Raw genomic sequence first — 14597 nt, forward strand, 5'->3', positions numbered from 1 at the left:
ATATGAATGAGCTATAAATTAAGATATATAAACACTAGTGCAATGAACATTGAAAGTGCATAGAAATAAAAATTTACAGTACATAGTACTCAGTGTGTAGATTGGTTGTTGTTTTTTGTTTTTTGTTTTTTTTAATCGATTTAATGATGGGGAGGGGTGAAGAGTTTGTAGTGGTGTGTGAGGGGGGTATCATTGGGCAGAGTTTAGTAGGGAAACAGCTGTAGGAAAAAAGCTGTTCCTGAGTCTGCTTGTCCTTGTTCGGAGGCTCCTGAAGCGCCTCCCAGAGGGCAGTAAGTTAAACAGTCTATGGTCAGGGTGAGAGGAGTCCTTAAGAATGCCGCGAGCTCGACGTAAACAGCGTTTTCTCTGGACGTCCTCAATGGCAGGGAGTGGTGTCCCTGTGATGCGTTGGGCGGTTTTCACCACCCTCTGTAGTGCCTTGCGGTCAGCAGCTGAGCAGTTCCCATACCAGACTGTGATGCAATTGGTCAGGATGCTTTCAATTGCACACCGGTAGAAGTTCCGCTGGATGATTGGAGACAGGTGGTTCTTCTTCAGTGTCCTAAGGAAGAAGAGGCGTTGGTGAGCCTTCTTGACTAGGCTGGATGTGTTGGTGGTCCAGGTCAGGTCCTCCGAGATGTGGGTTCCCAGGAACTTGAAGCTGGAGACACGTTCAACAACCATCCCGTTAATGTGGATGGGGTCATGCGTTCCACTTTTCTTCTTCCTGAAGTCCACAATAAGTTCCTTTGTCTTGCTGGTGTTGAGGAGCAGGCTATTGTCAGCGCACCATGCAGCCAGGTGCTGTACCTCCTCCCTGTAGGCAGTCTCGTCGTTTTCTCTGATGAGGCCAATCACTGTGATGTCGTCAGCAAACTTGATGATGGAGTTGGATCCATGCACAGGCCTGCAGTCATGGGTGTAGAGGGAGTAGAGAAATGGGCTCAGCACACAGCCCTGTGGTACGCCGGTGTTGAGTGTGATGGTGGTGGAGCAGGTGAGGCCTGACCTAACATGCTGAGGTCTGTTGGTCAGAAAGTCCATAATCCAGCTGCAAAGGGAGGTGTTAACACCCAAGTCTCCAAGTTTAGTGGTCAGCTTGGAGGGAATGACGGTGTTGAATGCTGAGCTGAAATCAACAAACAATATCCGTGCATATGTGTTGTTGTTTTCCAGGTGTGTGAGTACCGAGTGCAGTACTGTGCCTACTGCATCCTCAGTGCTTCTATTGGTTCTATAGGCAAATTGGTGTGGGTCCAGTGTGGGTGGGAGGCAGTTCTTGAGGTGTGCCAGGACCAGTCGCTCAAAGCACTTCATAACAATGGGTGTGAGTGCTACGGGGCGGTAGTCATTCAGGCACGTTGGGGAGGAGTGTTTCGGCACTGGCACAATGGATGTGGACTTAAAGCATGTTGGCACCGTTGCTTGGGTGAGTGACAGGTTGAAAATGTCTGTGAAGACCCCTGAGAGCTGCTCTGCACATGTCCTGAGCACACGTCCAGGAATGCCGTCGGGGCCAGCAGCCTTGTATGAGTTGATCCGGCTCAATGCTGTGCAGACATCTGTGGAGGTGAGTTTGAGGGTCTGATGGTCTCCTGAGAGTGTGATCTTGGTGGCTGTCTCCTTGTTGTTGTTGTCAAAGCGAGCATAAAAGTAATTTAGCTCATCAAGGAAGGAGACGTCTGTGACCGTTGGAGTGGAGTTGCATGGCTTGTAGTCACTGATGACCTGGATGCCCTGCCATATGCGCCGGGGGTCAGAGTTGGAAAAATGCTCCTCTACCTTTAGCTTGTAGCAGTGCTTGGCCTTCTTGATGCCCCTCTTCAGGTTAGCCCTGGATATGCTGTAGGCCTGAGCGTCATCTGATCTGAAAGCAGTGTTGCGGGCTTTCAGCAAGAGCCGCACTTCCTTGTTCATCCATGGCTTCTGATTAGGGTACGTTGTGATCTGTTTCTCTGTTGTGACACTGTCAATGGAGGTATTGATGTAGTCCAGTACAGAGGTGGTATAGATGTCAATGTCCGTGTGAGAGCCACTGGCAGCCTGAGAAGCAAACATACTCCAGTCCGTGTGTTGAAACTTGTCCTGAAGTACAGACTCTGCTCCCATTGGCCACACTTTGATGGTCTTCACTGATGGCTTCACACGGTTGATGAGGGGTGAATACTTGGGGGTGAGAAACAAAGAAAGGTGATCAGACTGTCCGAGGTGGGGGAGGGGAGTCGCGATGTAAGCTCCAGCGATGTTTGTGTAAACATGATCCAAAGTTTTTTCTCCTCTAGTGTGGCAGGAGACATGCTGATGGAATTTGGGGAGCACTGTCTTTAAGTTGGAGTGATTAAAATCACCCGCAACAATAAATGCAGCTTCCGGGTGTACAGTCTGTTGTTTACTAATGGCCGCATGCAGTTCGTTCATAGCAAGCTTGGCATTAGCATCCGGGGGAATATAGGCTGCAGTTATGATGGTGGAAGTGAACTCCCGCGGCAGATAGAAAGGTCTACACTTAACCATGAGAAACTCTCGGTTAGGTGAGCAGTGTTTTCCAACAATGTCAGAGTTCGTACACCAAGCTTTGTTTACATAAATGCACAATCCTCCGCCTCTGGTCTTGCCGGAGTCATCTGCCGTTCTATCTGCTCGGAGCGTGTAGCGTCCGGTTAGATCAATAGCATTATTGGGTATGTCGCTATGTAGCCATGTTTCAGTGAAAACCATGACATTGCAGTCCAAAAGTTTCTTACTATGGGTGATGCGAAGTCGTATCTCATCCATTTTGTTCACCAATGACCGCACATTAGCGAGGAAAATGCTGGGTAAAGAGAGCCGGTGCGGTGTTAGCTTTAGCTTAGCTCTTAGTCCTCCACGCTTCCCCCGCCTTTGTTTACGATCTCGGCGCCGCCTGTGAGCACTTCCGCCCGGCCGAGCAGAGTGCGTTGCCTCGGGTGTTCTGGAGATCTCCGGGATGAGTCGATGATTGGTTATAAGATTGTTGGAAAAGTGCAGACCGATATCCAAAAGCTCCTGTCGGGTGTATGATGTTAAGGCAAAGCTGTTCAGTGAGAACAGACCCGAGATGAGCAGGAAAAATACTGCAAAATTGCAAAAACTGGTGAGACGCTGAGCCTCGCGATGTGTTCGCGCCGCCATCTTGGTCATATATATAGTATTTCTAGTATATATAGTATCTCTAGTATTTCTGTCTAAAGACAAACGCGTTTTATTCAAGCCCTTTTTGCTCCGTGCTCTTTCTCTCTCTCTTCAGGCGCGCGCCGGCGCGGATGACGCGGTTATTTTAACAACGACAGAAACGATTAAAGATTACTTTCACTAAAACATTGATTGTTATTTGTGATTTAAGATTTATTATATAATACAAGGAATTTTTAAAGTATAAAGAATATTTTTTTCAATACTTATCAAGCATCTACACTTTATTATTATTTTGTGAAAATATTTAATAAATCAATAGCAAAGTCAGTAGGTATTACAGTATGTCAAATAATTAATTTAATTATTATACAGTGGTGGCCAAAATCATTAGAACACTAGTATTGTCACGAGCTAAAAAAAAATGGGTTTAAGTCAGTTATTTCTATCTTTTGCTGTAGTTTGTCAGTAGGAAATATTCGTATACATTTCCAAAATTCATTTTTCCATTTATTGTAATAATTCAGTGAGATTTTTGTTTTCACAAGGAGTCTGACAGCAGCCAGTGCTCCACACAGAGATCTGATCTCACCATCATACAGTCTGTCTGGAATGACACTAAGAAACCAAACAAACTGAGACAGACTAAATCCAGAAGAACTGTGGCAACGTCTCCAAGACACTTTAATCAATCAATCAATGAAAAAGATTTATTTATTTATTAAGAAGTTTATTTTATTTGTTTAATTTCTCGTTTAAAATATTAACATAAGCACCATGACAAGAGATCTTGACATATATATTCATATATTCAAGTGTTTCTTATTTTTTTTACTAATAGCACTTGATTTCATGTATGCATTATATAGTTTTCTATATACTAAGTGTTACCAAGCAGACAGTAAAAACAAGGAAAAAAGGAACATGGCTGGATGGACCAGTGAGTTTGATAGTGGACAAATCACATCATGTTGTGGAGACCGGCTGAAAAAACATAAAAGATATAAAGACAAAAACGAAGAAATGAAAAACTATTTAATGCAAAAATCCTTAATCAACGACATTCAAATGTTTCAAATGCTTTTTTCAAAGCGAATTGAATGTAGCGCTGTTCCATTTCACATTCAAATGAATAGCTCAAATAGCTCACTCCATTGACTCCGATTTAATAACCCAGCAGGGAGGACGCTTGAAAGCCAGCCACAAGGGAAGCCCAGTGACTGGAGCCCGAGCACCACAACACTGTGTCTCCCACATACCACCTCTCCAAAAATCAATAGAGCAATATCAGAATATACCAGCAGCAAATTGATTTTATCCAGGGCAATTTCTACCACCGAGAATTTCAGCTGTGGCAGCAATACCGACAAGCTGGTTTGATCAGATTCGGGATTAGTCCCAGAGCACTTAATAGCCTTTATTCTCTTAGATATCATTTATGGATGGTATTGATCACTTTACACATCTCTGGATAACTGCTATGAGAGGAATGACATGATAATGTGACAGGGGATCAAAAGGCTTGTAATGTGCAGGTCTGACAAGCTGATAGTCCTCGACAGAGAGCGAGAGAGATGTTGCTGGGCTCTGTTCCAGCTTTGATCTGTCTCAGTGTTACAGGGAGCTGACTGAGTTCAACATTTAGAAAACCAGTGGTGGGAGTAAGTTCCTAAAAATAGCTGCGAGCTAACTTAGCTGTTGCTTAAAAGTGTAATCCTTCCAATAACACCAAGTAGTGGTGAACTTTGATAAAACGTTACATTGCTCTATATATGGATCCCTGCAACAGAGCGAGCTATGAAATAATCAAACGCACTCACATTCTATTAAATGATCTGATTCATTTTAGTGAATTGGTTCACTTTAAGGGTGAATCACTTTAGGATTTTTGGATGAACCAACTCTTTATATGGAACTCAAAAGCTTCCTCAATACTGTGGAAGACCCATGCACTTTCTTCAAGCCCCTCACTACACTCCTCAATGAAAGCAAGAGAAAGATACAGTTAAAGGTAAGGGGCAGAAACAGCAGATTTCATAAAGGAAATTGGACGAACAAGAAAAGAATGAATGTAGGCAAAGAAAGAGACGGATGAGAGAGACAGAGTAAACAAGCGAGCAGAGCTTCTGTGTTGTCTCCTTCCCTGTGGGCATGGCTGGGATTTCAAACGTTGCTTGACTCCACTGCTGTTCCCAGTTAGTCTGCCTAAGACAGGAGATCATGCTCCTCAGGGAGAACCTGGTCTCTTGGACATTTCTAAACACTGTCATCTTCCAAGAATACAGCACGAAATGCAGCACAGTTAGGCCCTAAGTGATGTCAGCATTACAATATGGCATTTGGGTTATGCACGCTGCATCGAGTGGACTCTAGAAGAGGGACTGGGTAAGTGGAACAATACACACAGCTTAGATTATTTACCCGGTCTGCTATGCCACGTCTCTCTCTCTCTCTGCTCTATTTCCTTTGCCTAGTCACAGCAAATGAATTAAATGTTTGGTGGACCAGAAACATTGGTCTCACTCATAAGAGTGAGACAGTGTTCCTGAACCATTTATGCATGCTGGGTTAGCTATATAAACACATTTCACATCATAATCAGCCCTTTTCAGTGATACAGACTATTTAAAGCAATACTTAGGACCGTGTGATATTTCAGTTTTTCTTTTTTAATAAATCTGCAAAAATGTCAACAATTCTGTGTTTTTCTGTCAATATGGGGTGCTGTGTGTACATTAATGAGGAAAAAAAAGTAACAAATGATTTTAGCAAATGGCTGCAATATAACAAAGAGTGAAAAATTTAAGGGGGTCTGAATACTTTCCGTACCCACTGTATATATTATTTATGGTGATCCTCTATTGTAATCTACAGAAAATACAGTTCAAAATTTCAGGGGCCTGTTTTTTTAAGAAATTACTACTTTTATTCAACAAGGATGCTTTAAATTGATTAAAAGACTCTGGCATTGTTAATCGTGAATGCTGAAATCAATTGTACTTTCTTTCCATCAAAGAATCCTGAAAAAAATGATCAATTTACACAAAAATATTAACAACCACAACTGTTTTTAACTGCTGAAAAAAGTTATTCAACAAGGTCTTCATGGGTTTGATTCCATGTGATAACACACTGATAAAATGTATACTATAAACGCTACACTGCAAACTATTTTAGATATAAAAATGAATAAATGACAATGGTCTTGATCATTTTTATATTGGGCTGAAAAAGTGACACTGCCCTAAATTCTGAGCCCAACAGTATCCTGGTTACTCACACTAAAGGCTGACTGGTAATCGCCACTGTTTTGATCCTACACAGTAATGGTCCTGTTACATTTCCAAAGTTTTGCCATAAGAAACGGACAGACAATGCTCACCACTTCCAGCAACTATTAAAGTCTGTGTCGCCATGGAAGTGTCTGCAGGAACAGCAAAGGAGAAACATACCACTTGTCATTTGTCAAAGAAGACAAAAGCAGCGCATAGTAAATGTCAGGCCAATGCACTTATACTAGTTTTTTTAGCCAATCAGAAGGAAGCAAAACTGTTGTGCAACAGCAATAATCGGGTATTGTGAGGAAGAAACATTTCCAACCAGCCCTGGCAGTGAAGCAGAAAGTACAGAGACACTTACAAAAACATCAAAAACCCCAACTCACCATCCGTATTCTGAATTATGCAACATGCATCTGTGAAATTAGACGTTAAACACTGTCTCTTGTACGTAATGTTTGTTTACTACAACGTCAGACTCCACAGAGGTTTGCATTTGCTGTCTGTCTTATGTTGGGCCTCATATTTTTTTTTAACCACATTGTGAGGCACACATTTAAATTTAGCTACTGATTCAAAAACCAATTAAAAAAAAATCTCTGAAAGAGTATACTGTATAATTCATGTATGACCTTGCAGTGAAATGAACAACATATTAACGCACTCTAACCAAACAATACTGAAGAATATTTAATAGGCAGCACGCAATAGGTATGGAACAAAGCAGGGCTGTTGAAAAGAGGTCCTTCACAGACAAACCGCACTCATTAGTGAATGAATGAAAAGGACATTTACCCTCATGTCGTTATTTCTTGTCTAAAATGAAAATACATCATGCTTCCTTCCTTTAAGAAGATTGAGGAATCCTATATAGTGAAAAAGACTTAACTTGTAAAGTAATGGATATTTGTTCAGTTCTGCTATATGCCACTGTAAGACTTACATAAAAACATGAAATCATGAAGATTTTTCTTTTTGAATTAACATACATACATATATATATATATATAGGTGCTATATGCTGTTCTTTTGAACTTTATTAATCAAAGAATACTAAATAAAATGGATTGCAGCACAATTGTTTTCAACATCTATAATAATACAAATAATTTTGAAGTAACAAATCAGCATATCAGAATGATAAGACTAAAATTACACAAAAATATAAAAACTTAAACTGTAAAAGTATTTCACAATATTACTGGTTTTATGCAGATTTGGGGATTTTGACATTTGAATTAAAAATTTTAAATCATTGATCAAAATTGGAGTCAGTTAAAGGTTTTAAGAAATTCATCAAAAGTGATAAATAAATAAATAAATACTGTTAATATAATAAAATAATAAAATATTTTTTATTATTTTATGAATATAAATACTGTTAAAATAATAAAATATTTTGTTAACAAAAATAATCTCAGCATAACAGTTTTTGCTGTTTCTTTGCAATTATTCTAAAAAGACATTATAGAAATACTTTTAAGACACCAATCAGTATTGTATACATTATTTGCAGTATTTAGAGAGTATTTGTACATAGAAAACATAACTGGTCATAACTGCCAAAATTCTGATCACATTTTGGGGAAAGACACATTTCCAGAGTTGTCATAAAGCAATTGGCAGTGAAATATTCTTGAAATATTTTACAAATATGGCCTAAAGAAAGCCAAACTTTACTGTGCTACAGTATACTTTACTGTACTAAGTAAACAGTATCCAATCAATGTTTAGCTCTTTCAGCCTTTGCTAGTTTATTAGCCTTTACCGCTCCTGCAAAACTGACAGATCTAAGCTATAATAAAGACTTGGTTTATATGAGAGCAGTGCCATCATCAAGCTGGTCAAGCTTCAGCATTCCCCACCAAACATCTCACTGAGTTTTATGGATCCAATTCCAGGTGCAGATATTTAGCTGTATTTCACTGCCAGCGTCGGCCCTCATCCATCCACCAGCTCAAACACCAGCTAAGGCATTTCTGATGGAAGTTGTGAGAAATCAATTTAGTATGATATCCATATTCATGAATACTCCCCCTATCTCTCCTGTGAGAGAGATCGGAGAGCACCAACTTCACAAAGGCCTCGGCCAGTGAAAATTTACTCCATGTGCTTGTATATGACAGACACGCGTTCTCAGCATTTATTGATGTCGTGATGAGTGATTTTAGAAGGGATCGATGCATTCAAGTGGATTTCAAAGCAAACGACAAACCATCTTTAACAAAGACGTGATGATCAAAGCGATGCCATTTTTGCACGATAAAGTACATTCACAAAGATGAGCAAGACAAGGACTGAGAAGGAAATTAACACAGAGATCATGTGACCTGTGGACTTGTAGGTTTGTACCTGTGAGGTTCTTAAGGCCAAGCTGACGGAGACCGAAGTTGCCGTCTCTGCGGTAGTTGAGGAAGATGGCCAAGGCGTAGCGGTCTTCATACTGTCTGGTGCCGCGGATGATGCGCAGATTCTCCAGGGGCAGATACTCAAACTGATTCAGCGCCACAAGAACATAGCCGGTCACCTCACGAATGGACTGCAGACAGAATAAAGCACAAACATTAATCAACAAACATCAACATGAATCAACTGGAGCTGCTGGATATAAAAGAACAAAATAAAAAAAAAGATATCAAAATGGGAAAAAAAACCTGATTTAGAGAAGAAAAAAATCAATAAATGTAGCTAATTTCTGTCCACCTAGAGACCTCCAACTTCCACCACATTATGGACAAATTTTTGTATTCTAACCAAATAATTTTTTTTCTCAAGCAATGCTGTTTATATTGTACCTTGTGTATGTGTGTGTGCGTTAGTAATAGCATTGTAATTCTATTATTTTGATTAAAAGTGTAAGGGCCCATAATGTAATTGCGCTACTACTTTAAACAGTGTTTATAAGCATTTAACAGTCAGAAAAAGTAACATCAAAATATTATGTATACAATTTAAAAAAGAGACAAATGGGGAAGTGAGTGGGGACAACTGAGTTTTTTTTTTTTCAGGAGAAAAACATTAAAATAACTTTTTTTTAAATAGTGAAAAAAAATTCTTTTAACATATAGGAATAAAATCTAAACTAGTCTTTTTTTATTTCGAACAAACTGTCAAAAATGTGCTTTGTGAAATTAACGATCAACACGGATGAGCAAAGCAAAATAATATTATTTATATATAATACAGAAAAAGAATGCAAAAAATTAAATACATAGAAATAAAATCTTTGTGTGTATTCTAGATAAATAAAAACTAAAATCAATTATTTTAAACAGATAGCTAAGTTTTGTCTGTTTAGTTGGCATCCATTAAGGCTAGGCTTTACTGTATTTTTTAAATAATATTGTTTGTCTGACAATAGCTATATATCACCCTGTTTTTATTCGCGTTTTAAAGAATCGCATCAGAAACGAGTGATGGAAACACCAAATTTTTTAAATAATCCCTTAATTCGCAAAACATTTTCACGCTCACTTGAGGTGGTTTTTGACTCCCAGAACTATTTTACATGACTGCGTTCCCAAACAGCAGACAGCCACCTCTGAAAGCAATGATCGCATTTATTATGTTTCATCTGCTCGCTCTGAAGCGCCAGCTTATCAGTAAGTGACAATTTTGTTCTCTTTGACTTGTTGGATGGAAATGGTGCTTATTCTTAAATGTTTTACGCGATATTCCAATTTTGCGCACAAGTTTAATTCGCAGCTTTGGAGGAAACACGGCTATTATGTTTATTGGTTCAGGTAGAATGGTCAGGGCCAGTTACCTCATCAAAGTACTACTTATTAAAAAGAGCCCCTTCCCATAGGATTCTGCTCAAATGTGTTGGCGTCTCAATAACACAGGTGAAATCTAAAGTGGTCGTGATGTAACGTTGCATGTAGAGTCACCTCAGTCCTCTCGGCTCATCATACAGTCATTAGCTGAAGTGCTGAGAGTGGGCAGCAGTCTGGCCAGCAGTAGGACACAATGAGCCAGAGGGTCTTTTCTCTCTCTGCCCTGTTCTTTTCTTTACCGTTTCTCTCTCTCTCTACCCTCTACTAGACAGATAATAATCATGGGGATGACTCAAATCCATCCAACCACATCCGTGAGACCCTCGCGTGACATACTGGTGCCGTCACTGCGCCTGTCATTAAGGCAGACACAGTTTCATTCATTCTGACAGAGCGCCTCCTGCTGTGAATGATGACACTGAATGTGTGTGTGTGTTGGGGGCAGAATTAGCCCTGAGGAAGTGCTAACATTGGAGAGTGCTCTCACTGACAGCCGTCAGTTAACGTGAGCTTCATCTTGGGACCCATGCAGCATGACAGGGCCGGTCCTGCCGCTGTCATCGTCCGCCATGTCCAGCTAATGGGCAGAGACGTGAGCTCTTTTTAGCAGCAGCGCTAGAAGGCCAGTCAGAGCCTCAGTCATTTATCTGGGCTAATGAATTGTTCTAATAGCTGCAGGGACATTGCAGGAAGCACGTCCTGTGCCTGTACGTGGGGTATCACTGATGTGCGCTGAGAGGATTGTGTCAAGTGGGGTTACAGGACTTCCGACGAGAAGGTACGGAGAGCAGACCAGCTTGAAATAGCATCTACAGAGCAGCTATATACAGAATGAGTGTACACAAACACAGTGCGGACTGGACAAGTGAGCACTTGTTGTTTTATTTTTCTATAACACTGATACTGTTTCATCAAGAGTGCAACACATTAACAAGTCATTTAGCAATTGAATGTTATAAAGAATTCTCTTCTTGTTAAAAAAAGTGTTGGGGTAGGGCTTGACGATAAATGATATCACATCAAGACTATAATAATATTACTGCTCATAGTGATGATAAGCTCTGGACATGTTTACTCAGTACATATTAATAAGTCATGTCGCTAATAAGTCTACATGTGAGTCTACTACACATATACTCAAGCACGCATGATGCTTGCGATGTTTTCAGCGTCTACCATCACAATATATGAGGACATAATCTTTATCAGTCTTATGTTATAAGAGTCACTTAATGAGATTTACACCATTTACTTTAAGAAAAACTCCCATCAAATACAAACTGAAACATCTTCACAACAAACTGCAAAAATCATAGTTTGGTTTACTTGAAGAAATTAGGACAATATATATTAAATGTACTTCTCTGTTATAATAATTTGACCATTTTTAAGGAATATCACACAACCAAGATATTTTTCCATATTTTTAATGTTTCCCCCATGTTTTAATTCATACTGCTGTGCAGAATCTTAAAAATAACATTAATTCTCAAACTCTAACAAACTTGTGAAGAAGCATTTCCTTCCTTATTAATGGTAAACAAATAGTGTGATAAATATCAATATTTTAATATATGGAAAAAATATAGTGTTCATTGGGACCATGTTTTTGAGTTTAAAAATGGGAGCCACAGGGGAAGTGGAATGAAAAAAAAAGCAAGGTCTAGAGAATATTTATATATATATATTAATATTTTCTAATATCATTAACCAATTTGATACCATCCCATAAAAATTATGCATCCCATAAACAAGAAAAAAAAGAGAGCAAATTTCAACAGTGAGCAAGGAGCAGAAAATCTAAAAAAATGCTGTCACTCCACTCCACTCACATTCTCTGATCCCATCATGGCATCTGAATTTGGATGAAAGCACGAACACTAGCCAAGCCTTTGACCTTGCTGTGGTCCCTCCATTTCCTCTTCCTCTCCTTACGGCCAACAAAAAGCCAATGCACTCGCCACATCCTGCCAACAACCCCCTCACCCCTGGCCACCGGGAACTAAACCCATCCCAGTTACCTAGCAACCTCTGGAACCTGCTGCTGTCTAAAAGACATGAAAGAGAGAGGGAAAGTAGAGGGTGGAGAAAAAAACAGCAACATCTTTGTTGTACTTCTCCTAATTTAATTAAAGGATTACTTTGCAGAGATTTTCCACACAGCCTATTTGGCTTCCCGCATTCACTTTCCAGCACCATTTAATTCCTCTTTCTCAAACTAATTTGTTATTTTCAAGCCAGTGGATCGATACTTTCGACAGTGGAGAAGAGAGTGGAGGAGAGGGAAAGGACGGGGCCCTCTTTCTTCTTGCTGTTTGCTCAATAATGAAGCACATAAATAAAGGTAAACACCTTGTTGTGATTACAAGCACAGTTTATATCTAATGACATGGCATCAGTGAGGAGCTCTTTCCACCTGTTGTTAAACATAACACATCCAACCTGAGCAGCTATAGAGATCAATGGACACACAAAGCCATGCCTCATTCTGCTTCAACATCTAGGTACCTTCACTTCTAATGTGAAGGCAAAGTTAGTGCTCTGGTGTCAGGAGCACCTCTAACTGTAACAAAAGGAAGACCTGCCACTGCATCTTTGTTTGCGATGTCTGTGTTCATGTGTAAGATTAGAAATTTCAACATTTTTGTTGGAGTAAGAATTTCACTCAAGGCGATCAATCCTCTACAGAGTTAAAAACAAACCTTTGAATAAAAAACAAACAAAAAAACTAACTAAAACTAAAACTTTGGGAAAAAAAACTAAAACTTTGGACATTTTTGGTAAACATGTCTAAAAAGTAGAAAAAAGTTTGTATGAAAAATGTGTATGATTGCAATTCAGGATTAGATCTATAGTCCAAACTGTCCATCTTTATTTTTTAGACAAATCCTTTACTTTTTTTTTGTGCTACAAAAATAAATAGTTCAAAAGATATCAGATATTATATATTATATATAGTACTATGTTTTTGAAAGATCTTTCTCATGTACACCAAGGGTGTTGTACATATAATCACAAATACAGTAACAACAATAATACAGTAAAAACCTGTAGCCTACACTCTAAAAAATGCTGGGTCAAATACAACCCAGCGCTGGGTAAAATATGGATGAACCCAGCAATTGGGTTATTGCCCAGAAGGTTGGGTTAAACATTTAACCCAACTGTTGGCTGAAAACAACCCAACATGTGTTATGTCCAACATTTACCCAGTACTGGGTTGTTTTTAACACAGCATTTTTTAGAGTTTAATAATGTGGAAATATTATTACAATACTATATTATTATTATAATATTTAATGTAATTTATTGATGATAAATCTCACAGAATTTTCAGTAGTCATTACTCAAGTCTTCCTCATCACATGATCCTTTAGAAATCATTCTGATTTGATGATTTGGTGCTTAAGAAACATTTCTTACACTCTAAAAAATGCTGGGTTAAATATGGACGAACCAAGAGTTTGGGTTGTTTAGACCCAGCGGTTGGGTTACTGCCCAGAAGGTCGGGTTAAACATTTAACCCAACTGTTGGTTGAAAACAACCCAGCATGTATTCTGTCCAACATTTACCCAGCACTGGGTTGTATTTAACCCAGCATTTTTTAGAGTGTATTATCTGCTGAAAAAAAGATGTACTTAATATTATCAGTAAGTGACATGTGCTTAATATCTTTGAAAACATAATAGATTTATTTGAAACATTGAAGATTCTTTGATGAATAGAACAGAAAATAACAATTTATGTTTTTTTTTGTAAATTCTAAATGTTTTTCTCCCACTTTAGATTAATTTAATGAATCCTCACTGACAAATAGTATTTCTAGTAAACAAAAAAGAAAAAAAAAACATATACATATACATAAACATATAAATATACATATAACTGCTGTACTTATAAAGTGACTACAGATGCCAAAGATGCTTTTAGAAGCCAATGAGCGAGACTCTTATAAAGGTGGTCTTATAAAGCACTTAAAGATACACCCAGCACTAAGAGCCATTTGGACCGCTGTGATGCTTGTTGAAGGAAACAGGCCTACAGTCCTGATAAAGCCAATCTATAAATACAGCTCATACTCCTCCATGAGGTGCGAGGAAAGAGCGGGAGATATGGGAGCCCTGATGTTGGTTTTGGAAGCTCTGACGACAGTGGTCCACTTCAAGCTCTCATGATAATTACAGTAGAAGGGCATTTGAGCTTTGGAAGACAATAAGTGCTGGTGAAGATTCTGTTATATGGACTAGAAAGTTATTTTAAGATACAGGAACATAGACCAGATCATCTGAAGTGAGTCTACCTTATGTTACCATTCAAATTACAGCATGGATTCTGGAAATACGGCCAGTTATAATGTTTATCTCCATCAAATAAAGGCATTCATGGTTCCAC

At 39.0% G+C, this 14597-nt stretch overlaps 1 protein-coding gene across 1 annotated transcript in view; it reads right to left on the reverse strand.

Moving 5' to 3' along the window:
• Positions 1-14597, reverse strand: part of LOC306876189 (receptor tyrosine-protein kinase erbB-4-like) — a gene marked incomplete at its 3' end in the record, with an annotated part of 320461 nt that overhangs the window by 125375 nt on the left and 180489 nt on the right. The window contains exon 3 of the mRNA XM_079427188.1: positions 8781-8967. Within this exon, the coding sequence (XP_079283314.1) occupies positions 8781-8967 (187 nt within the window). The remainder of the gene's footprint in view (positions 1-8780; positions 8968-14597) is intronic.

The sequence above is a fragment of the Barbus barbus genome (genome assembly GCF_936440315.1).
Source record: "Barbus barbus genome assembly, chromosome: 10".
Classification (NCBI taxonomy): domain Eukaryota; kingdom Metazoa; phylum Chordata; class Actinopteri; order Cypriniformes; family Cyprinidae; genus Barbus; species Barbus barbus.